The 24902-nt window shown below is 42.1% G+C and overlaps 3 protein-coding genes across 6 annotated transcripts; 1 reads left to right on the top strand and 2 right to left on the bottom strand.

The window, feature by feature from the left end:
- Nucleotides 1–5379: 5379 nt before the first annotated feature.
- On the bottom strand, nt 5380–9025 carry exosc9 (exosome component 9). The gene is made up of 12 exons (XM_084005240.1): nt 8873–9025; nt 8619–8713; nt 8047–8166; nt 7749–7851; nt 7524–7661; nt 7233–7315; nt 6872–7004; nt 6583–6671; nt 6320–6466; nt 6030–6208; nt 5772–5850; nt 5380–5693 (listed from the first exon to the last, which is right to left on the bottom strand). Exons 1-12 carry the CDS (start codon nt 8936–8938, stop codon nt 5627–5629), a joined length of 1299 nt encoding a protein of 432 aa, XP_083861366.1. The 5' UTR covers nt 8939–9025; the 3' UTR covers nt 5380–5626.
- Nucleotides 9026–9737: 712 nt separating this feature from the next.
- clgn (calmegin) lies at nt 9738–19584 on the top strand. Of its 2 annotated transcripts, none has more exons than XM_084005766.1 (15): nt 9738–9932; nt 11949–12230; nt 12366–12439; nt 12622–12680; nt 12963–13104; nt 13248–13329; nt 13554–13746; nt 13941–14130; nt 14225–14338; nt 14423–14579; nt 15309–15524; nt 15677–15793; nt 15913–16069; nt 16196–16347; nt 18219–19584. In XM_084005766.1, exons 2-15 carry the CDS (start codon nt 11949–11951, stop codon nt 18291–18293), a joined length of 2010 nt encoding a protein of 669 aa, XP_083861892.1. In that variant the 5' UTR covers nt 9738–9932; the 3' UTR covers nt 18294–19584. The 2 variants fall into 2 exon arrangements, with proteins under 2 accessions (XP_083861892.1, XP_083861891.1); XM_084005765.1 differs by having other exon boundaries at nt 9739–9932; nt 16190–16347.
- Nucleotides 19585–19693: 109 nt separating this feature from the next.
- Nucleotides 19694–24785, bottom strand: scoca (short coiled-coil protein a). Of its 3 annotated transcripts, none has more exons than XM_084005768.1 (4): nt 24636–24785; nt 22073–22144; nt 21903–21983; nt 19694–21359 (listed from the first exon to the last, which is right to left on the bottom strand). In XM_084005768.1, the coding sequence occupies exons 1-4, from the start codon at nt 24727–24729 to the stop codon at nt 21217–21219; spliced, it is 390 nt and encodes a 129-aa protein (XP_083861894.1). In that variant the 5' UTR covers nt 24730–24785; the 3' UTR covers nt 19694–21216. The 3 variants fall into 3 exon arrangements, with proteins under 3 accessions (XP_083861894.1, XP_083861895.1, XP_083861896.1); XM_084005769.1 differs by lacking the exon at nt 24636–24785 and adding an exon at nt 23413–23498; XM_084005770.1 differs by lacking the exon at nt 24636–24785 and adding an exon at nt 23417–23439.
- Nucleotides 24786–24902: the final 117 nt, after the last annotated feature.

The raw sequence follows: 24902 nt of genomic DNA, 5'->3' as shown, positions 1-24902 counted from the left end.
TAAGTATACATAATTTAACCTATGATTCTGACTTCTATCCAATGAAAACTTTATGAATGTAATTTTTCCAAAGACTGATTGCACAGAACAATCTGTTCTCAAAGCAGGATGCGTTCAGGCCACAATGCATCCATCTTTTTACGTGTGATTGTGATTTCTACCTGTATTATACTGTACAGTCTAATCATGATTTGTATATTTACACATTTTTTTTTATCTAAGCTGATCACTATGTATTGTGAGTTCTAGGAGAAAATTATAAGTCTATTTTAGCTCAAGTTAGCAATGTTAAAATGGGGAAAATAACTTCACCTTCAATTTAACAGAACATTAAATATAATATCATGGTCTTACGTTTAAATCATTGGGCGGCGGTTCATTTTGGTCAGTAGTGATTTTGAACGATGTTACATACGTCTGAGTGAAAATACTGGCCATTTAGAATGAACACTCCTGCCTGATAATGTCTCCACACAGGATTTGAATGAAGAAAAGTTGACCGTGGTCCTCAGAAAGCCATACACAATATAGTGAAGGATGACAATTCCTTAACTATGGAGTGTATGCATATTGTCATCTGTGCACTTTTGTCACTTTTTGATGAGGAATATTTTATTTTCCATGTGGTGTTAGTCAATTACCATCTACAACAGTAGTGAACAGTCAGTTTTATAATATATATAGGAGGTGGTATTTTATTTCCCCCTAGTATTTAGTATTATATTATCATATTATGCATGTTGATTTTAATTAACAGTGTTGTTTGTATATTGAACTTTTTTGAAGGCTGTTCTACTTTGTAATCGACGAATGGAAATTCCCATGGGGGTCATGTTTTGTTGGAATAAAGGCTGAAACCAAAATCACAGTTTCTTTGCTGTCTAAATCATCTTTGTGGTTCATGCAACACATGCGAAAGCTTCCAACAAATGTTTTCCGAAACCTTCCCAAGTTCAAAATATAAATTATTTTCCCAAGCATTCATACAGCTTTACTGGTTAGTGGTGGGCAAGCTGCTCCAATAATGCAGGCAGGAAAAGGAACACAGTAGCTGAAAAAGAAAAACCCCAAAAATGGTACAATAACTACATAATAGATAAATGCTTTGTATTTGGAGTTTGAGAAGCAATGGAAGGTCTTTCATTTGATCCTCCTCCCCAAAAAATGTTCTTTTTTCATTTCATAAATACTGTTGTTTGAACTTTAAATTTGTATTTGCTTATTTTGTGATGCTATACAAACGTTCTCCCAAACAATACAGGTCTGAATGAGGAAGTGGCCTCATTGTAATATCCTTTTCTTGAGAAACTGTATTTTGCTATGATCATAGTATTCATGGATCAACCAAGTTTATAAGAGACCATGCTCATCGTCATCAAAGTTTTGGGTAGTTGTAGTCTGAGATGCAGACTCGGTTTTAAACGGGACCATATTTGGAGCTTAGTCACTAATATTTAATCGCAGCAGTTGATTCTGCAGTCTCCTGTAATAACTGGGAGATCGGGTGCCTACTGAAATTTGTGTGAATATCAGCAATGTATTTAAAAATTGTATTAATGTATTTATTTATTTTCCAAGCTTATTCTAATCCCCAGGTTCTGGGGATGGAAATGTCAATGTTGGTCCATTGCTTTGGTCCAGACTAAAATACTAATAAATCATGGATGAATTCTGAAGGTGATATACAATGAATTTTGGTGATACTTTTCCTGTAGTGGGCGTAACGGGCATTTCTATTTGGTTAAAGTCCCAGTCGGCAATATTTCTTTGATCATATTCACTGAAGCCGAATTAATAGTCCGGTTTTAGAAAGAAAAAAAACGTGCCTCTACGTGCACCTAGAGCTTGTTGTTTGTTTTGCAAAAATCCACCGCGCCCGTATCATCCTGTCCACTCAGCGCAGTTCACAGTTCGTGCACACGCCACAAATCCCACCTCCCCCCTCACGCATGTTACAGTATCACAGGCGCACGCCACAAGCTAGGCATATGCTAAATGACGTTAGCAGTTGCTATCTACGAGTAAGTTAGCCAGCCTACCTCTGTGTAGCGTGTACTTCATGCCGTTTATCGATGAGAGAAGAAACGGGCACATTCACAGGAATCTGGTGCACGCGCACTGACATGCACTCGATGGGAGGGAGTGGAGGAGCTCGGGGGTAGAGGGGGAGGGGCGTGAGTGTTTCGAAATTTGACTTGATCTGCCAGACTTGCCGACTGCAAGCATGAAAAAAGCACCCCCCCCCCCCCCCCCCCTCTGTGCTCCTTAACCCCCCTCCGAGCTCGTATGTTCAACCCCACGCAGCCTCCCACCTCCCACTATGGGTTGCTGAATCTGTCTTTATTTTAGATCGACAACAGTCAGATGAAAAGATTTTCCAGAGCTTGAAACTCGCCGCGACGCGACAGCATTGAACGGCTTCTTTCATAGACAATAATTGGGAACATCAGACCGCATGACTACTATTGGCTAAATTTTGACAAATCTTTCAGATCGTACACTACAGCTTTAAGAATGGCAGCTGTAGGCTATAGTGCAAGCATTGAGAAAAGAGCAGTTTGGATAAGAGGTTTGCCACCATGCTCATGTTAAACAGCAACAGCCCCATCGTGTTTAAATAGAGCAGGAACTTCCAGTAAATCCATGTATCGTCCCTACCCAAACACAGAACAGCACTTTGACTGGCGGCCACCACCACCACAAACAGAACTATTAATATAGACTGCTTAAGTGCAAATTAGCTCATGTGACCAAGTTTCCTTTTAACACTTCTGATCCAACAGTTTGCCACTTGATGACATTTGAGCTCGGGGGGGGGAACAACTAACTGTTGAATGGCTTCAACATGCATCACTTAAATGAGACTCAGCCCTGTTCTCACTCTGTTTATGGTAGATGGCACTGATAGCTGGCTTGCCCAACACTGTTCACTGTAAACACTGTAAAAACCTGAAGGAAAAAGAGACCATGGTCCAGTTTTCAGACAAATAAAAGAAGTGAGCTAAAGTGAGGAATAAAATAGCCTCATTGGTTGAATGGTGAGATTTGTACTTACTTAACTTATTAAACAGAGGGTTCATGCAACTGGGCAACAACAAATACAGCTTGTGTGATGAATAAAATGTACTGTGATCCCTCGTCAAAACAAAAACACTTAAAGTGGCCAGAACTTCATTCTCCTATTTATAACCGGTGGATGCAATCAACGTACAATCATATTTCAAAACAGAGGATACTGTTGCTCTTAATTATAGCAGCACCAATGCTATTTGGTATATCATTGCAGTTTAGCTGAAAAACACATGTTACACCATATTCAAACATAATTTTAGGTAGAGTTTGAATAGAACTATTAATCATAAAAATAATGAACAGAACTTTTTTTGGAATTGTAACTTGTAATCCTGAAATTCTACACTTTTTTGAAATCCTCCCGAACCAGCCCCTGTTATTAGTCACAATACAACACAGGTCCTTCAGAATGACTGATCAGTACTCTATGCTCACGGAGATGCAGCAGCCCAAATCGAAATAATTTGCATTTTAATGTAAAGTAGCTTCTAACATATCTAAAGGCATGCATAACCCAGCCATCACTTCTCCCCAGTACAAATCTAGGTGCGTCATCTAGAGTCGCCCTCTTACAGCAGTTTAAATGATGCACTGTAATGGCTGTAATAGCGACACTGACTATGCATTGAGTGGTCAAACAATAATAGATGGAGTTTAGTCGTTTATAGTTAGTAAGCAGCCGTGGTTTTGTGTGTCGGACTGTTGATGGCAACGATGAGGGCTGGTGTGTAGTCTCCGTTTCGTCTAGTACTTTTCCACTGACTGAGCTACCAGGGTGTGTGTGTGTGTGTGTGTGTGTGCGTGCGCGCGCGTGTGTGTGTGCCTTTAAGTGCCTTGTTTGCTGGTGTGAAGAAAATACAGCTGCACTCAGCCAGGAGGAAAAGACAATAAAAAAAACAAAAACAAACCTTAATCCAGATCTCTCGGGAAGGAGAGGCATGCAGAGGAGGGATTTCACAATCACACAGCATGAGCACAAATTAGGCAATATGACATGGTAGTTAGGCATGTGTATTTGCTAAGAGGGGACAGCCCTGCCACCACAAGCAAAAGTGTGCTTGATATGGCTCCCAGAAAATCTGAAGTGAAAGCAGAGGCGTGGCTGAGCGAGGGTATATGTGGCTTCCTCACATATACCCTTATATTAGAGCTACTCTCACGTATTAAAACACGTAGACCAGCCACAGATCTGATTCATTCTAAACAAGCAGACACACCGGCCTAATAAGGGTCAAAGTGACAGGCACAGACTGACATGTTTTAGTTGGGGTGTGGGTTTGCAGCAGTCATGAAGTTTATTATCAGATCTGTCGAGGAACTTCACTTCCGTGACGAACAGGTTTAGCTTAGATGAGATCTAGATATGATATGCTCAGTATTTGTATCCCCATGTGTGCGTCACTACCCTACACAAACACACTGTCACACAAAGAGCTTGAAGGTTTCTTGAAAACCGCCCGGGCTTGTGTGCTTTTGTGTGTGTGCTCTTGTGTGCTTTTGTGTGTGAAATGACATTTAAAGGCCTTGACACACCAGGGCTGTTTTTTTCAATGGGATAAATTCTCAAATCAACTGTTGTTTTAGTAATGAATACGTGAACATTTTTTTTTCAGAATTAGGTTGATACTTCTGAACTTTCAACTCAGCTCAAATTCCCCTTAGTGTTGTTGCTTGCACAGACTTCCTGCGCTCCAGATTAAGCTCTTCTCCTCACACGGAGGGAAATTGCTCTCAGATTTCTCTTCTGCTCTTGGTTTTTTTGTGCACACTTCCCCAATAGAAAGCCATTAAAGACCATTAAAATGATTCTTGCCTTGTTGCAGGTAACTTAATCCCTGACGGGTAGTTACTATTTAAATGGATTCTTCTACTTCCACCCCATTGTTTAAATTGTACCATAAATTAGTTTCCAATTGTGTTCCTGTCAGATACAACCATCCATTCTGTTCAGCAACTTCCTGTTCAGAGCAGCAGCCTGGAGCTGATCACAGCCAACGTTGCGTAAAGGCATGCCGACACGCAGTCTGACAACCAGTCACACCTGCAGAAAAATTTTGAGTCAACAATTAACTTGCATGTCTTTGGGCCGTGGCGGAATTATTAAACAAGTCGGCCCTTTAAAAATAAAGAGCCACGATGTTGAGTGACAGAAGATGTTTATAAGAGGACGTGACTTTGTTCTGATATCATTATGTTTGTTTTTTTTGTGGTAACCTTCCTTTTGAATTCATGTCAATCAACATGGCATGTATTGCAATATTGCTCGTTCACTCCCTTAAAATGCCAACAGCATGACGGTTCAACAAGGTCAAACAATCAGATGTCCTTTTTATTGAATCCCATGGCCTTTGGTCCATCTGTGAAATTCTGTTAAAAAGAACTTTCGACACATTTGTAAGCGCAGTCTGTTTATAATCTGTACTGCATTTGATCCCAATTCTCAGCTTTAACGGGTGGGAATCATTTTAGCCAGGAGAGGGGTATTTGTTGGCATGGCTGTAGATATGCAGATCCTTGACTACAGGCAGTGAGTGAGCTCCAGTTGATTCCTCTTTCATTTTTTCTTTTGTCGTTTCTGGGATGTTGCTGGCCCCTTCTGGTGGGAACTGGTTCCTGCATTTCTGAGAGCAAGAAAAAGGACGTTAATTGAGGAACAACATGCGTCTGCTATGCATAGAAAGGACAACCGGCGGACCTACTTAGCAGCTTTGTCTGGTGTCTCTGCATGAAGTATGACCACTTCCTCCTCTTCACTGTCAGATATCTCAACTATGTCTCCTGTAAGTCAAAACAAATGTTTAAAATACAACGCAGGACATTTCTTTCTTTTTTTACCTAATGTTAGAAAAGGTTCAATACGTTTGGGCCCGACAGCTTGCCTGGTTATCATCTGATTCCGTCTTATTCACCGTCGCCAAGTTCCAGTCTCTCTCTTTACAACGAGACATTCAAATTACCTCCTCTGCTCTCCTTTTCATGCTGTTCCTCTTCCATCCTAAGTGTTCCCTCCTGTTCTTCACCGCTGTTGTCGTTTTCTTCTGCTTCCCCTTCATCATCTTCCTCTAGTCCCCAGGTGTTCTGCAGCCCCTGCCCTACAACACCCACACCTGGGACGGGCACCACCGGGGACGACACCCTAGTATGTAATGTTAAGTAGCCACAGTAGGTAAGTGACAGATAGAATTTTAAAAAAAAAGGTGAAGACACACTGTTTAAGATAATGTTGTTAAGGCTCAGTTAAGGATACGTCTGAGGTGTGGCCTCAGCGTTCTGGACGATGTCATTGGCTCTCTCCGTCACATCCGTCATCTCCACTGAGAGCTCGTCCATTTTCAGTGCTGTGATTCTCTCCTGCGGCATAGACTCTGCAAAACCACACCTGCCACCCGCCTTCCTGGAAAGTTAAACAATACAGAGTTCCTGTACGTCTTCTAATGGCGCCTGTTGAAATGCTGTTCGATACGTCCACTCCCACAGCTTCATACTGAAGCGTGGTTACGTAAAGCTCACCTTGCTTTCTTGTCATTCTCCAGGGCTTTGCTGAGGAGCTCTGTGATTTCTGACACTTTAACGCTGGCTATTTTACTGCATCGCATAACCTTCAACACACAAAACAAACGATTTGTCACGTGAATATTTGTTTCAGCTTCACCTGTGTTTATTTTTCTCTTTAGTGTCTTTCAAAGAGCATCTCTCCCAGTAAATATGGATGTTTGTGAAGCTCTCAAGTCAAGTAAGTGACATTATTTTTGAAGATTATTGATCTTTATGGCTCCAAAACTAAATAGACTCCATTTACCTGCTCTTTTAGCAACATGATGCCCCCGCTGGACTGGATGGAGCAGATTTCTCTGTGTTTGTTCATGGCTATCATCAGCAGGCCATCCATCACTCGCTCCTCCCGTTCACAGGGATCCACCAGCAAATAGGTTCTGCAGAGCGGATAGGAAGTACAGAAGTAGAACCTTTGGTATGAGGAGGAATAATGTAATGCACCTCGCTTACACGAACGCAGTCCAATGCAACAGCCCTGGATTAAGTTGGAACACAAGACACTACATCCTCCCTACGGGGGCGATCGCTCCTCAAATAAAAATCCTAAAATCTCATTACTTTGTAGAGAAAATGATTCAGTCTTGAATTCAAATGTGGTGCCTCACCCTTGTTGGAAGAAGGAGAAGCTGACACTGATGGGCATGTGGTAGATGCTCAGAGGAATAGGGTCTCTCTCCTCTGGACTGTACTGAGGGAGCACAGGAAAACACACAATTACAAACAACACAAAGTATCAAATACATTAAAACTGTTTCGACAGGATGTTTTGACCCGTGAGCATCATCAGAGAAATTCAAATGACAGAGAGCGTGTTGTTGTTTGGAACGTAAGGCTTTTCCCCTGTAGATTCGGAGAAAGCAGAGACGCCACCTGCTGCGTTCCTTTGCTCGACTCACCACCGTGACTTCATCTCCCTGGATGCCGACATCAGGACGTCTGAAGTGGCACAGCGCGGTGATGGCAGCAATGCTGGCGGCATCCATCAGGTTTCCGTCATGATTCAGTAAGTGAACATCCACTCTGATCTGCCACACCTGAACACAGGCACCCGCACAGACATCAGCACACTGGATAATACAGTTCTTATCTTTTCTTTTTTAACATGCACACGTGGGTTTCACCTTTTCTCCAGACACCACACACAGGGACTCGGTATCAATGCACTTGGAGTTCCTCAAGCATCTCTCCAGCTGTCTGTTTAGCTTCACTGACAACTCAGACTGTCTGGAGAGAAAGAAAAACCCTGCAGATTAGTTACAATCTCTGCACAACATTTGGACCAAATGAACCATGTCTCAGATACAGTCCTCGTCTAATACGTCCCTTATCTCCATTAAAAACAAATAATAATTACGCAACGCAAAATGTCAGATGTTTATTTTGAAAAGTACATAAAGATCTATTTTGCTCTTTTCTCACCTGCCTTGTTCAAATGCCGGCGAGGCCATCGGTGAGAGCTCAATGTTGAAGAACATGATTCCCTCGTTTGGACGACTCTCTTTAGGAGTCACCAGCTCACACGACACCTGGGCCATGACCCTGAAGAGTGCAGCACATTGAAATTCCACTATTACCAAAATTATGACTTCATGGTCTTAGTGAATGAAAAAAAAAATCATATGAATTGACATGCACTGCATGGGCAAGTGTTCTCTTTGACTTTGAACAATATTATTATTAAATATATCGCTCATCCCATCATCAAATTTGCATTATAGACTCTCATGATTTTGCTAAGATAGCAAATTTGTCATGGGAAATTCTGGGATACATGTTCATAGAATAATGCATGAAAGATCTTGAATTTCCAATTTGAAAGAATGGTGCAGGAATGCATGAAGATCTGAATATTTACAGAACATACAGTATATGAAAAAAAAAAAAGTTTTAGCTAACTTTTAAGGTAAATTAAGCAACATGTAGGGGAAGATTTATGAGGAAGTTAAACCATGTAGAAAATGCACTTGACGCTTATCTGCGCATAGTTTCACCTGGTTTTCCCCAGATCCACAAAGCAGCAACCATAATCGGTCCCAAATGTGATCTTCATCTTTCTGTAGTCGTAGGTCTGTCGTCCATCCAGGCGCTGCACGGAGAGGACATGGGGAAACTCAAACTTAGGACTTGGAACCAAACTAACTGAAGTCTTTCTATTTTAAATAACTGGAGACTGGCATAGTGAACTATCCTTTGGTAAAACATCTATTTTGGCATCAGTTTTCTAAGTCGCTGCAGACCAGCTCACCTTTTTCTCCTCGATCGCTTTGAGCAAGAAATCGCGCTCACAGTTAGACAGCGGTGTGTCCTTCATTCTGCGGGGTTTTCAGGGACTACAGTAAGATAACAACAATTTAAAACTGCCACTGACTTCACAAGCATGTGGCCACCATAGATATTTTCTGAACTCTACCCCGGAAGTGTATACGACATGTCAAAATAAAGGTGGAGGAAATAATTGGCTTTACTTTTTTTATATAATGATTGTGAAATTACTCTAACGTTATTCTACGTGTGCATGTGTATTACGAACCGGATCTTTTTTGGCAGTATATGCCCACGGAACAGTTTTAGTAAAATGTAAGCTTTTACTTTGAAATGCAGCTGCAGGGAGAATTTATGATGCCTTCAAGTGCTCCTGGTAAATATTGTCAGCGGGTACATTGTTACAACCTTTGCTTGAATTTGTAAATATAAATGCGTATCATTTGATGATTTTGTTGGAACACTAACATAATATATTCTGTTGCCAATGTACTTTTGGGTGAGTGAGTCTTGGAAGTTAATCATCAAACTGCCATTTTGTTCCGACCATCATGCATTATTTATTAAAAACTGCATTTCACGGAGGTTTTACAACTAAATCAAGCTTCATAATACGTGTAAGAATAACTCAGTTCATGTGAATCGTATCTCATGCGAAAGAATATCCATTTTGTAGCGAAATGACTCGGTATTTTCAACAGCTTCGGCATCGTTCTCGTCTCGGCTGATATTTGTTAAAACTATTAGCGGGTACATGAAGGCACCATTTACTCTCTCCATCTGCGCGATGTGCGCATGCGGAATGCCCCTTTGCAGGGAGTCGCTCGCGCTCAACCGCGCGCACCGTTATCCGGCCAAGCTGTCATCAACGTTCCATCTTCTGTAGGACGGCAACCGTGTTTTTCCCAAACCGTAGAAGGTCGGGCCTCCGTGATACTCTCAGCGGGCTAAAAACCCATGACATACTTCACCCGTTTTTTCTTCAAAGCGGGGGAAAAGCTTTTATAGAGACATTATCTCTGCGTTTAACAAGAAGGCGCAAGGTTTGTTTGTGTGCGCTCATTCATTTTCTCGACTGCTCTCTGTATCGACATCACTGCTAATTTAGCAAGCTAACCGTTGCTATCTAGTAATTTCAGCAGGCTAATAAGACATTTTCGGTCACCCTTTTCTTGAATTATTTTATTTTATGCCGTTTGTGTTTATAACGCCATGTTTAATCGGTGGACCCCTTTTGTAAGCCCGCTTGTTTACTAGCTAAGCTTGTGTTATGTTAACGTTTGTTGCTCATGATTGACGCGATGTCCAGTTAGCATAGCTAGCAGGCGGTTGGAGCAGGTGCTGCAGCCACAGCCATTCATCTATAAGAGTTTGGATATTGCAGTGATCGGAGGCAGCCATGTTAGCTCCGCAACCCTGTCCCGTGACCTTTTATGTGTAGTTCATATTATCTTTTCAGCAATAAGCTCTGTTTAATATTGATGACAATTAAACAAGTCCCCGCTGGCACTGTCCAACGTGAACCAGATGCTGGTAAGTTACCCAAGTAACGTTACACTTGGGCTATGACTGTTAAATAGGAGGACTGAAGTTTAATGGTACCACAGAACAGCTGGTTGATTCAATTAGAAATTTAAGATAGGGGTATGTCATATTTACGAGTACTTTTATTCATGAATGTGGAATGGTCTTCTATAGCTGTGTAAGATAACTGCTGCATGGCTCATCTTATAACTTTTTTGAAATCATGATCAATATTATGATTACCGTATATTGATGTCATATTGCTGCTCTACATACCAATATGGCTTGACTGTGGCTAGATAGTGGATATTGTTGCTGTATTATTGTACTTGCGTTTTGCTTTTTCTTGTTACAATGTAACAATGGCTTCCTTTTTTGTAAATTTAAACCACCATCCTTTTCATAATGGATGTGGGTTTGAGATGACTTGTCACAGACGGTGGAAACTGCTCAGAGACGCCTTGTTAGACTTAGGCCACAACTTGATTCATTCTCCAAAGGGAGACCTTACATATTACTGAAATTTACTGCAGGGAAGATGTTTTCAACATTTTCTAAGGGTTGCTGGTTGAGAACCACCTCATTTTTGTTGAATTCAAGAAGGCAGTTCATCAAATGTGACCACTTAATAACTGGATTCTCTGCAGCAAAACCAACAGCTCAAACAATATTTTTCATTAAATATTCTATTCCTACTTCTATTCTCGGACACTCTTATATTGTTATCAAGATAAGAAATCTCTTAATAGTGCTCCTGGTTCATCATCTCTCCCTTATGTTTATACTTTTGATCCTCCTGCACTCTCAACGACAGTATGGGAATTAAAGTTAATTAGAAATGAGGGGAAACGTGCTGCTGTGCTGTCTGCAGTGATGCCTTTCAATTACTGCTGCTCACAAGAAGCGTGAGCAGATGTGGTCGGATCAATAGGTCATTAAAGCTGTTCTTTGGTTTTACAGACCAAGAACATCTCAATTGCTCCAGTATTCAGTGGTGCCAAATGCACAAACGGATTCTAAACTGAAGCATTTACTGTTACAAATTAGGACTAGTATGTTTTTTTTGGTTATTTTCTTCTGGAAAGAGGACAAATTGTGAATCCAAAAAGGCTTATATGCTTTTTTTAGTAAAGTTAGAAGGAAGGAGTCTGTCTTTATGATTTATCTGATGGGCATTTTAGCAGACTAAGGTTTTGTGAGGAAAAATGTGAGATAAGGATGTAATCTGAGGACACAGGCCCTGCATCAAGCAGCACTGTGCACTAATGTGATCTCTCTTTTTTTTTCTCTCACCCTCCTGTCTCTCCAACCTTTTATGCACTTGTGATTTCTATTTATATCATTCATTCCCCCCTCCATACAAACACACGGTGTTGCTCTCCATAAATAACATCTCACACCTGCCCCATTCCCCTCTGTTATCCTCCCTAACCATACCCTCCACACTCTGCTCACACCATTCTCATCTCTGACATCCTTATCGTACACTCTCTTCACCCTCCTGTTTCACCACCTCCTCTGTCATCCCCATTCAGATGATGTCGGAAAGGGGTTGGATGTGGTGTGTGCTGCTCCTGTCCTCCCTGGCTGTGGCAGCTGTGGCATCCCAGGAGAAGCAGTTTGAGGTTGTTTCAGACATCGAAGAAGATATGGGATTGGACGAGGAAGAATTAAAGGTTCTGATGCCAGAGGAGGAGGACGAGGAGGGGGAGGAGGAGGAGGCAACTGTGATGGATGAAGACCATTCTGATGAGCCAGACGGCACAGCGAGTGGGAAGGCTGGCGAGGCTGGAATGGATGCAAATGTTTCCTTCCAGGTCAGGAATGGATCATAGGTTAATTTAAGGTCCTATGTGAAACTCAAGTATGTCAAAGATTTGCTGCTGTTGCAAAGCTTTGGATGAAGGTAACATGACTGTTGGATTAAGTTCTAATTTGTGTTGTTTCTCCAGGTAACATACAAGACTCCTGTTCCCACTGGAGATGTCTACTTTGCAGAGACATTCGATGACGGCTCACTGGAAAGGTATAGCCTGCCAATTAACCACAAAGAGCTGTTAAAAGTACAGCATAAATGTTTAATGCATGCTAGGACACATAAGCTGATGGTCTTGAGTGACCAGGATGAAGTTACACAATCAGTTGTTGTAGTGTGTTGGTGTGTTCACCTTTTCTTATATGAGAGTTTTGTGATGTTTATCTTCATAGTTGGCAGCTGTCAAAGACGGTGAAGGGGGATACGGAAGAAGACATCGCCAAATATGACGGTTTGTTGCTGTTTTTCCTCCCTCTTGCCTAATCCAGATGTGTGCATATGAGATCTTGTACAGAGGCACAACTTGCTGTTTTTATATTCACCTTGCACAGACTGGCTTTTCATTTGTATTATATAAATAAAGATATTTATTTGCTATTGATTATAATGACACTCTTCGAGACACTTAATCAATGCATTTTAAATTGTATTTAGACTACAATAAAGCTGTCTCAAGCAGGGGCCAGTGCACCATGACCAATGAAATAAATGTTGAATGTCTACTCGGCTGTAGGGAAGTGGTTTGTGGAGCAGCTGAAGGCGAACAAAGTTCCAGGAGACCAGGGTCTGGTGCTCAAGTCTCGGGCCAAACACCACGCCATCTCTGCAATGCTGAACAAACCCTTTGTCTTCCAGGATGAACCTCTGGTCATACAGTGAGTTCAAACACACACCATATGGACTTTTTCCATAAGCTACAGTGTTTAGTGGATGTAAAAGTGTTATTTGTATTTTACAGTTAACAAAACTGTGAATTCATGTGATCAAACGTGTTGTTTTGTTGTGTTCTGGTTTGCAGGTATGAGGTTAATTTCCAGGATGGTATTGACTGTGGTGGAGCATACATCAAACTGCTTTCAGACACTGGCGATCTCAATCTGGTGGGTTATACGTGTTGTCATTCTACCGTATTGGTATTTATTTGCAAGTTTTGATGTACGCAGGCTATTTGATGGGCATTTATATCCAAATCATCTCACTCCGGCGCAAGTCATTTAATTGTCTTTCGTGAGTGTTGGTGGAAACAGCATATGAAACCTTCAGAGTGTTTCTCATCTGTCTATTTACTCTTTACATTCAACTCTTGTTTCATGTGCATTTTTAGGAGCAATTCCATGACCGTACACCCTACACCCTCATGTTTGGACCAGACAAGTGTGGCGAGGACTACAAGCTGCACCTTATCTTCCGCCACCAGAATCCTCTCAACAAAGACTTGGAGGAGAAGCATGCCAAGAGGGCTGATGTTGACCTCAAAAAGTTCTACACTGACAAGAAGACTCACCTCTACACTTTAGGTAGAGAGACTATTAGGAAGGAGAATATATATATATATGCCTTGATATCTGACTGAAATGTGTCTTTTATATCTAATGCCTTACCTTTCACAACAGCTTCATTTTTACACGTAGCTGCATACATTTCAGTGCTTTTATAAACTGTACATTTCTCATATTGCTCATACATTCATTTGGCATTTTTCCTCCGTCAGTCCTGAACCCAGACAACAGCTACGAGATGTTCATAGACCAGTCCAGTGTGAGCCGTGGCAGCCTGCTGCATGACATGGTGCCTCCAGTCAACCCACCCAAAGAGATAGATGACTCAACTGACTCCAAGCCGGAGGACTGGGACGAGAGGGCAAAGATTCCTGACCCTGAGGCTACCAAGCCCGATGACTGGTGACTAGAACCTACATCCCAGTAGATTTAGTTGCAGATCACACACACGTGATGACCTGCTCTGTAATAACACACATGGCCGTCTGTGTCTCAGGGATGAAGATGCTCCAGCAAAGATTGAGGACCCTGATGCTTTGAAGCCAGAGGGCTGGCTGGATGATGAACCCGAGTTTGTCCCCGACCCTAATGCTGAGAAACCAGAAGACTGGTTAATAAACACATACACCGAACAAAGACCTTAACCAGCATGAGTGTTGTAACAGTAGGTTAATGACAGCTTTCCTCTGTGTAGGGACGAGGAGATGGATGGAGTGTGGGAAGCCCCACAGATTCCTAACCCAGCCTGTGAGACGGCCCCCGGTTGTGGGGAGTGGAAGCGTCCCAAGATCAACAACCCACAGTACAAGGGCAAGTGGAAAGCCCCTCTGGTGGACAATCCCAATTATCAGGTGACTAGAAGTAAACCAGGTTTTATCAGGCTGTTTGGGGCTTATTGATGTTAGGCTTATATTTACCGGAGGATAATAAATCGTCATTTTGCAACACAGGGTTTCACGCTGAAATACATTTTAAGATGTGTGCACAACAATCACCAAACTCATGTTGCTGGGTTAGCCTGTAATCTTATTTCTTCCATTTTGTATTCCTGCATCCAGACATTGGGCAGGAGTAGGCTGGGGAGTGGAATAGCCTTAGGGCCAAGCTGGGTTAGCTTAACTCCCATCTCAGCTCTCCTCTTGGGGAGGTCCACTCCACTTTCAGTGGCGTTTGGTCTGGTAGAACTGGCTGGATGGTCAGCCGTGGTTGGAGACCAACTGAGGGTCCCCTCCCCACAAATGAATCCAATCCCCACGCTTCCTTTTCCGATGTTGATGTGTATTCTTTCAAGGCTTAAGTGCTCCAGTAATAAAGATGAAAAGACAACAAATTAAGACTAAACTGTAGTGACATTCATGGGAGCTACTGACCACAACACCTACATGGGCCACCATTGCCATTTATGGTTCCAGACTTTTGGTTTGTAAAATAGGAATTAAGAGATGCACACTACCGCATTCTGCCAAGAAACAGTTTTCCGTAAGTTGCAACACCTCTAAACTGTTGGAAATGCTATGTATTTGTGTACCATTTGAACCTATCTGAACTGTTTTCCTCTACATTTCTTTTCACCTCCCAAGGGAGTCTGGAAGCCACGCAAGATTGATAACCCAGACTATTTTGAGGACCTGCAGCCATTCAGGATGACACCTTTCAAGGCTGTGGGCTTGGAGTTGTGGTCAATGACCTCAGATATCTACTTTGACAACTTCATCATCACCTCTCACAAGGAGGTGGCTGACCGCTGGGCCTCCGACAGTTGGGGGCTGAAGAAACTGGTGGCCAGCGCTAACGAGGTCAGTGTGATGTCTTGTAAGGGCAGCAATGTAGAGGAGCACCCTAGACATTTACATTGCTAATTTTATGCATGTAATGTACGCCAGAGCTGTCGGTTTATGTGAGGGAAAAGTTTACAATTTGCTCTTGCTATCTTTTCTTGTCCCAACAGCCGGGGGTCTTTGCTCAGCTGATGATGGCAGCAGAAGAACGACCGTGGCTCTGGGTGATCTACATACTGACAGTTGGCCTGCCTGTGGGACTGACTGTGCTCTTCTGCTGGCCCAAGGTACTGTGCACCTAATGAGTGATTTATTTATTTCATGTTTCTGATCCTCGGTTTATGCAGAAGCACACCAGCAAAACCCTCTAAACATAGTGTGATCCCATCGCCTGTATGTGTCACAGAAATCGGATGACGACTACGTGTACAAGAAGGTGGATCCTCCCCGGGCTGATGTTGTAGAAGAAGAAGAGGAGGAGGAGGAGGAGGAGGAAGAAGAAGAGGGTGCAGCAGATGAGGATGACAAAGCAGCTGAGGCTACAGAAGGAGCACCAGCTGCAGGTTAGAGGGTCAAACACAGGATATCACACACTCTTCTGTTGGTGCTTTGTTGATCAGAATATTGTTCTTTTGCTGCTAAACTGTTCTCGAGTCCTCACTGTCACTTCCCTCTATTAAAAGCAACAGAAGAGGCTGAGGTGGAGGAGGATGAAGCCGATGTGGGAGAAGACAATCTAGAAGGGGAAGATGATGAGGAGGAAGAAGAAGAAGAGGAGGAAGAGGAGGAGGAGGAGGAAGAAGAGGAGAGCAAAGCTCCTGGGAGAACATTAGAAGAGGAGGTTGGTGTCATTGCACGTTAATCTTATCTGCATAGCAGCATGAGCTGATCGTGTTTTGTCCTTTTTGGCCCAAAACTGAATTGGCAGCCACACTTGTTTTAACACACACACACACACACACACACACAAGCAAGCAGTTTTCTGAGTTCAGAGCTCGAACATCATGTTTTGGCATTTAACAACAAAGGTCACAGTCAGGCCCGGTGTCTACTGGTCTTTTTAAAGGACTGAAATGTTGCAATCAGGGTTGGTTGGATCACTACATAAAGCATGAATCCTCCGATACAAAGTTTTTGTGTCATTAGGATAGAGCCGAAAAAAAGGATCACAGACAGATCGCTCTGTGCTCCTATTGGTCAAAGTGATGTTTCCGGCTCTCGACTGCTATAAAAACAAAGCGACCAGGTGCCAGTTTATTAGCACGAACATGCAAGGACGAAATTTTGATTTCAGAGTTGGGGGGGACAAAAGTAATTTTAATAAAACTCTTTCAGTTCACTGTGTTTTCTAGTAGTTCTTCTAGTTTTCTATTGCTATGTTTAAGTTTATTGTTCCCTTTTTTGGTTTGACTGGTTGTAAATCATGTAGCAAAACATTATCACCCAATTCTAATCCAATAGTAATAATAACAACAACAATAATAATACATTTTATTGATCAGATTATTGCGAGCTTTGTAAATGATGAGGAGGATCTTGAAGTGGATATGCTGCTTTATTGGGAGCCAGTGAAGGTGTTGCAGGATGGGTGTAACGCATTTCTTTGAGTAACTTAGACTTTGACTTCTAAAGAAGTCTCAGGCTTCAGCTTGAGCGGCCGTTTTGGTTGCTGAGGTAGAAGTAAAACCGCGACCCGATCATCTCAACGGTGAATGCACGCTGGAAGAGAGTCACGTGGAAGCGCGAGAGGCCACAGGTGTTACACCAAATCCTATACTGTTGCATCCCTATCGACCAGTGGTAAAGAAAATGTATTCATAAGTAACCTATTATTGATGCATTCACCCCGTAAATAATAATGCATGGCTTGCCCCGCCGTGATAGCACATAAGTTCATCGGTATCCGTGCCAATATTGGTGATATTTTACCTGCTGGGAACCCCAAGTTATAATTCACAAGAATACATTATGTTTGAAAGGTTGCTAAAATGTCACTGTTTGGTGTATTGACATATCATACAAAGCACTCATGCACCCGTAAATGCCACACATTCTTTTATTCATATTCTGACACTCATGGTTCGCCTGTCTTTTGGGGCCATCAGGCATCACATTGAGCAGCATCATTCACCTCACTCACAAGACTAGGTCTCAACTCAGACACAGTGTCCTTGGCATAGTGAGAATTGTGGGTGGCCAGTGAGTGGCTATTTTTTTTTCACATTTCAGATATCACTTTTGGGACTGCACGGTGGTGTAGTGGGTAGCACTGTCGCCTCACAGCGAGAGGGTCTTGGGTTCGATTCCCGGGTAGGGTTCGGGTTCCTTCTGTGTGGAGTTTGCATGTTCTCCCTGTGTAAGCGTAGGTTCTCTCCGAGTTCTCTGGCTTCCTCCCACAGTCCAAAGACATGCAGGATGGGGATAGGTCCATTGATGACTCTAAATTGCCCGTAGGTGTGAATGGTTGTTTGTCATTCAGGATGACACCTTTCTAGGCTGTGGGCTTGGAGTTGTGGTCAATGAAGGCATTTAAATGCCTTTAATTTAATTACTTTAATTGGACTTGATAAAATGTCTATACATCCTGTAAATTGGGGCTAATTCTACACTTTAGTTAACATTCTGGCAATGTGGCAAAAAAAGTGTCACTCTTTTATGTCTCCTCCATACAATTAACCTTTTTCTTTCTTTCTATCCAATTGTGGCTTGCAGCCAAAGGAGGGAGGTGACGTCGCTGAAGAGAGCCACAAACAAGCTGTGCGAAAGAGGAGGGTACGAAAAGACTGAAGAGGTGAACCCCATGCCTGCTGTCTCCTTTCTCCCCCAATGCGGAGGAGGTGTGAGGGCCGTTTCTGCTGCTGCTCCACCCTCTCTGAGTGGGGCAGCATGTATTTCCTCCGAACCACCTGGTAGCCTGCAGTCACCCCGGCTGCCCCATCCCTCAGCTACACCCATCACAGAGCCGCACTCTCCCCAACCACACCCTGCATCCCTAGTCGTCGTCGCCCCCCGCCTGCTCATTGAAAGTTTAGGTGATTCCCTTGGAGATTCTGTGCATTTTAGATGTTTTCCTTCCTCCATCCTGAGCTTCCACGCTTTCTTCCATCCTTCTCTAAGTCATTGCTGTCAAAAATGTCTCCCAGCCTAAGAAGGCCAGCCTCTTCCACCACAGTTCCTGTTGCTCCCGTCTCTGCTGTCAGTCTTCTCTCTGAATATACACCACCTTAGATCTACCAGTATGTCTCCTCTGAGAATGATGGCAGCAGTCTGTCTGCGCTGCTGTCAGCTCCAGTTGTTCAAACCATTTACAGCATATCACAGGGGCCACGTCTCAGAAGTTAGACTTTATTCTTGTGTCTTTTGTTTTAAAGAACATGTTCGAGGACACAGTTTGACAAACTTCCTTGTTTGAAATTGTTTCAAGAACAAGGCAGGAGGAGAGCATGCCAGGCTGATGTTACTGCAGTGTCGGGACATTTCAGCTGACAAGTCGCCTCAGCTTAGGTTTAAAAGTTTACCTCCTTTAAGATTGATATTCTGTTTAGATTTTAGGATGGTTTGTAAGGAGCATCAATCACTTTTGTGTTTTTTAACTAAGTTATAGCAATTTAAGGATTGAGGATTAGTACAGATGACCCTAGTTATTGAGTTTCTTTAAGTTGTTTTTAATGCTATAAGGATAAAGATTTATTAATGCAGTGTTTTTGAGTGACTGGAGGCAGTTTTCTTAAAGACGATAAGGCAATGTTGTGCTTATTCTGAACCTGGGTGTATTTGACATGCTTTACCTGATCAAAACACTAAATGCCTCGGCCATCAGTATCAAGAGTAGTGGGTTTCTGCAGTAAACAGCTGGGAAAACATGTCTCATTCAGTCAGTACACCGCAGTATCTAGACCAGATGGAGTCCAGATCATAGATTATTGCCTGGCAAAATAATTGTTGCTTATTTATTTGTTTTATATAATTGTCTCAAGCTTTTGTAGTTCATGTTCTTGCCAGATTCTGGCAGATATCCCTGTTTACATTTGTTTGCCAATTGTACATTGCTCTTGAAAATAAAACTATTTAATACAAAGAAACTGATCAAATGAGCTACATTTTTGGGCAATTTAGATTGAATTTCTCTTGCTCTCCTGAAGATAATGTAGGGTTGCGTAGCTGACAAAAGACCCAGAGAAAGTGAGTGAGGTTGGGTTTTTATTAAAACAACAAATGGTTAAAAAGCAAAGGTGCAGGGTGTCCACACAAGACAGTCAGTTGGTACCAGGATGTGTGTAATGGCATACTCAACATGCCAGACAGAAATTAAATACTGTACAATTGTTAAAAAATATTAAAATAACCTCAATAAATTACAGCATATACAGTTTAAAGCATCCCATAATTAATAAGCCAGTCATCCCCTTTCAAACAGCACCACAGTTACTTGATGTTTAATTTAGACTAATCTGGATACTACGGTTTAAAGGGGATACTATTTTGTTCATATTACATTACTTTCCATCTCCTTCCACCCTCATTGTCTGTCTTGTTTGTATCCTTATGAAGCAGCAGAAGACACACCTTCCACTCTGCTGGACACTCAGCACATGTTACAGTCAAACCCCTCCTCTAGCAGGTGGTGTGTTCCAGCCCCGGCTAAATAGATCAATAGCACTCAAGTCCTGTTTACTGCTTGCAGTTAAAGGAGAAAGCCTCCCTTTCTTCCTGTCTCACCTCCTCATCCTTGTGTCATCTGGCCCATTTAGTCCCCCCCCCCCCCCCCCCCCCAAACAGGATATGGACACTAAATATAAAAACGCAGGGTTTGTCACCCATTCATGACATGATCAACTGAAAGGTTTACAAATACTTTTAAATACAGAACGTTACTCGTTATTTGAAAATGGAATTAATTGCAATAAAAACAATCATTGATTTTAATCAAGATCTACACTTGGACTTAACATAAAAAAAAATTCTCTGTAGCTTTTACAGTCTGTAAATTAGTGATTATTGATTTAATGACAGTTCATTATATATACACTACACTTTCAAACTAAAAGAAGTCACACATGCATTTTTACATTCTCAGTAATACTGTTCAGTTTGCCAGCTTTTAAATGGAGGAATACGGTCATGCTTTATTTGAGGATGACATCCAAGACCTCCCAAAAAAACTCAGATCCAGCTGACGTAGAAAATTCTCAAAAAAGAAATGATCAAATAAACCAGAAATTAAATTAGCTTCATGGTCAAACAGTATTTGTAATTGTTTTTTTTCCCACCCACTTACAGGTCAGTCTGAGACAGGAACACTATCGGAAAGCCACAGAAAATCTGTAATGTCCTTAAACACAGAACTAAGCAGGTAAAGCAGGGACAAGGATTGTTTTACAGATACTACTTTGACAGAGAGCTTTAAGAAGCAACTCAACATACAAATGACCCTTAACCAATTCAAATACATAGCCTGGTTCTGTTTTTGTCTTGGTGATTAAAGGGTGATATCTGCCTGGCTAACATTAAATTGATCTATTTCTTGGTCAGCGGGACATGCAACAAAGTCAGTTAAGTTTTTGATTGTTAAATTGTTACGTTTTGACTCAGGTAAATTACAGAAAATGCCCAGAACTGCAGAGAAAACAAACCCCTCACCATGTCTCAATGGTGGGTATCCTCTCCCAGGGTTTTTTTTTTTTTTTTTTTTTTTCCCCCGGAGGGTACCTCACTTTCGTTTGCTTTTGGTGTCGGTGGTCTGAAAGACGCTGGAGGCAGACATGAGATTCTCGATGTACTGACCGAGGACCTGGTTCTCAGACTTCAACTTCAGGTTCTCCTCCTTGACTGCATCGACACGCGCCGACAGGTCTGGAACAGATATAATGTCCATGGTCTAACTCAGTTCCAGTATTTAGTGGATAACCAGTATTTTTAAAGATAAGCTTAACATGACAGTATTGCAGGTGGTATTATATTATCGTTGCTCAACTGGCAAATTAAGTCTTCCTGCATTTTATAAAGGAACAGAAATATCTAAAATCATAAATAGTCCCAAAGCATTGGAGAATGTTTTCAAGTTCCCATCCATTGGACAATACCGTGAGTAAGTGTGCATAGTGGTAGTGAGTGTGGTATAGAGATGGAGGGAGTGCAGGAGAGGCAGAGTGAGTGCATTAGCAGGACTTCATCAAGGCAGCAGAAAGGCTGGGTTGAGTAACAACAGAGAGAAAAGAGCAGCAGCAAAGGGAGAAGAGTCTGTGTTTTAAAACTGTGCACATAAAAGAGCATGAAAGACATTATGCTTTGTGGTGAGGAGAGAGAGCAAAAGAGTGATTGGGGTTGTGTTTGATGTGGTTTGTATTAGAAAGGAAGACCACATCGATAAAGCTGTGCATGTGATGTGTGTGTTACCTTCCAGCGTGTGCTGAAGTTCCAAAACTTGATTTATTAACCTCGTCTTCTCCTCCATCTCCACCTGATTCTCCATGTCTCCTGCAACCGACACCGACGCTGATTTACATGCACTCGAGCACATGGTCAGACATAACATGTTTCACAAAGATATGTGTAAGTAGACTCACCATCTATATCGCAGTTCATGGCGAAAAGCTCGTTCTCCTGTTTAGTATACAGGGCTGCAGATCCACTGTTCACTGTAAAAGAACAAGAACACTGATCTCCATAAAGCAGTCGTACTACTGTTGATAGGATGTTGTAATATAGTCACAGTGGTAAGAGGAACCAAGTGTGCGCACATCCAGGTAAAGATACTCAGGTACAAGACAAAAAATTTTGGATTTCATGGGAATGAGGAGTTGGATGAAGTGGTCAGTAAAGGTCAAATAAAAATAATCTGGAATAAAGGAGGTAAATGAAGGTATCTTTAAAAAAATAATAATAATAAACCCTTGTTTGGGAGTGCAGGGTCTGGCGGATGAAATAGGGAAGAGGAGCGTGTTTTAACAACATTAAGGAATGATGATACTGGTCTTAACCGACCCCTCCATGTTGTTGGAAAGCACAATAATTGTAAGTGTGGATTATATTTGACAATATATTGTCAAAAATTGTGTTTAAGAAAACGAATTTGTTCAACAATTGTTCAATTTGATTCCTTTTATTTGTTTAATTATTTTTGTTTTGTTGGTGGATTACAGAGGGTAGAAGAAGAAGAACTGCTGCTGAGGGTGATGATGGTAACGTTCGCTGGGCTCACACCGCACCCAGGACCGGATGTGAAATGACGTGGTGATGCTGTCCGCTGTTGACCCGCTGTCACCGACATGCCGGCAGCTTGGGTTGCTTTCCAACACTCTTATAAACGCATTAATGCGACATAGACGCGTCATCGTTCATGTCAATCGGCAAATGCTGGTCCTTCATTAGCTTAGCTGGACACACACACACACACACACACACACAGATTGAGACCTCCGTAGCGGAGCCAGAAAACGGGTGGGCATCTTAACCTCCAAACTACGTTGTCACATCTAGTATAACACCGCGGGTTGGTCATTGTGGAGGCTGTAGGTGGGCAAAAACAGCCGGACGTGTCCGATAATGGACGCGTCTAGTTTAACTAGCTAAGTTGTTTAGCTAAGCTAACTAACGTTACCAGTACGGCTAACGGCACCAACGGAGGATGCTACTTCACCGCCACACGCGAAGTTAGTGTCTCACCAGAAGCAACACAAACATTAAACGGTCTAGTTGGTCCGATATTGAGAAGCTGACCAATACATTTCAGGAAGTGCCATCGGACATCGGCCGGAGTGATGCTCACGGAGCCGTTAACGACTACAAGCTAGCTGCTGCTAGCTGCAGCGTTTAGCTAGAAACAGAAATGCTACCTGTGATTTAGCTACCGCAAACATGTTACGCTAAACAACCCACGTTCGCACACGTCGGCGTTAAAACTCACCTACAGCAAGAAATGAGTTCTCTGTTTAGCGGGGTGACCCTGTAAACAGACTAGATAGGATCGGTGGTGATGATGACGAGGTGGAGGAGGAGGGTGGTAGTGACGTCACTGTGAATGCGCGACCACACCGACGGATGGGGAGGTCTTGCTTTCCATCTGTCTGTATGAATGGAGCTGTTTACAGCACTATAACTATAATAAATATATATATTTAGGCTAATGTAACAGTTGTACAGGAGGACTGGAATCATTAGCTCAGGAATCATTAGCTCAGGAACTAACTCAACATTGACACTTTTACAGCAGTAAGGCTGTCAATCTCAAGTTAGTTCACCTTAACTAAGATAAGCTTGTGGTCATACCAGCACATGTAAGGCTGTAGAGGCAAAATGAGTGTGAGTCTATGAAACTGATCAAGATTAGGATGTTTTAATGTTTACAAATTCACTTTTAGTTTGTTAGAGGAATATTGTTTTCTTCTTTTCAAAGTTACGTAGTCTCGCTTTAAACTGATCAATATTTTTTTTACATATGAGGTGAACACGATATGAGTGTGAAAGGAGTCGCTTGTAATGAACTACTGAACTACTGAATTCAAATCAGCAAGGGCAGCACTGAAGTTGAGCACGTGGAAGAATGTGTGCAAAAGAGTGTAAAGTATTTTGCACCAAGTTTAATCAAATTTACTTTAAGAAAAATGACTCTGCCTATTAGATATGCAGTGATTACCAAAAAGAAAGGCTTGCCGTTTGGGGGGAGCCACACCTCAGCACAACACAACAACAACCACTCTGGTTTTACAAGCTGGCCACATTCGTTCAGTCACATGCTTTTCACAACTGTCTTAACTACCTGTCATGTGCTTTGTCATTCACAACAATACATTAATAGCAAACTGACACGTTTGACTAAATGCACATATATTTTTGACAGTTTAGACAAGAGAAGAGTGCTCTGTATTTACAGCATATCTTCGATAAAGTAATGGTGTCTGTGGCAATTTCTTCAGAGAAAACATATTACATAGAATTGCACATTTCAAACAATTTAAGAAGAAGAAATGTAGAAAGAACTATCTCATCTAACATGTTAAAGAGTTTGCATCATGGTTTGGTTTCTCAGCTGCAGATAATCAGGAGCTGTACTGTTGTTTGTTTTGTGCTTGTAAAATGAAAAACGAAAAAAAAAAACGACAATTGCTGAAGAGTCCCTTGAGGCTTTACCTGTGTCATCTGCCAGAGAGATGTCAATGAACGTCCCGTCATCCTCCTCCTCCTGGGCTTCAATGCCGTGAGTGTCCTTTTCTTCCTCCAGCATGGTTTCCTCTTTGCTTTTAACTCACACACTCATTCATTAGGTGTCGGAGCTTTCTCTCTCTGTTTAAACTCGGCTCTCGTCTCTTCTCACTCACTCTTCCTGTCTTTAGGCCCTGCCTCCACACACCTGCCGCCTGAATCATTCACATCGTCACGCTTATCTGCCCTACCTGA

This window comes from Eutrigla gurnardus (genome assembly GCF_963514095.1).
Source record: "Eutrigla gurnardus genome assembly, chromosome: 3".
Taxonomy (NCBI): Eukaryota; Metazoa; Chordata; class Actinopteri; order Perciformes; family Triglidae; genus Eutrigla; species Eutrigla gurnardus.
The sequence above is the reverse complement of the archived record's forward strand: the minus strand, read 5'-3'. Positions and strand labels throughout refer to the sequence as shown.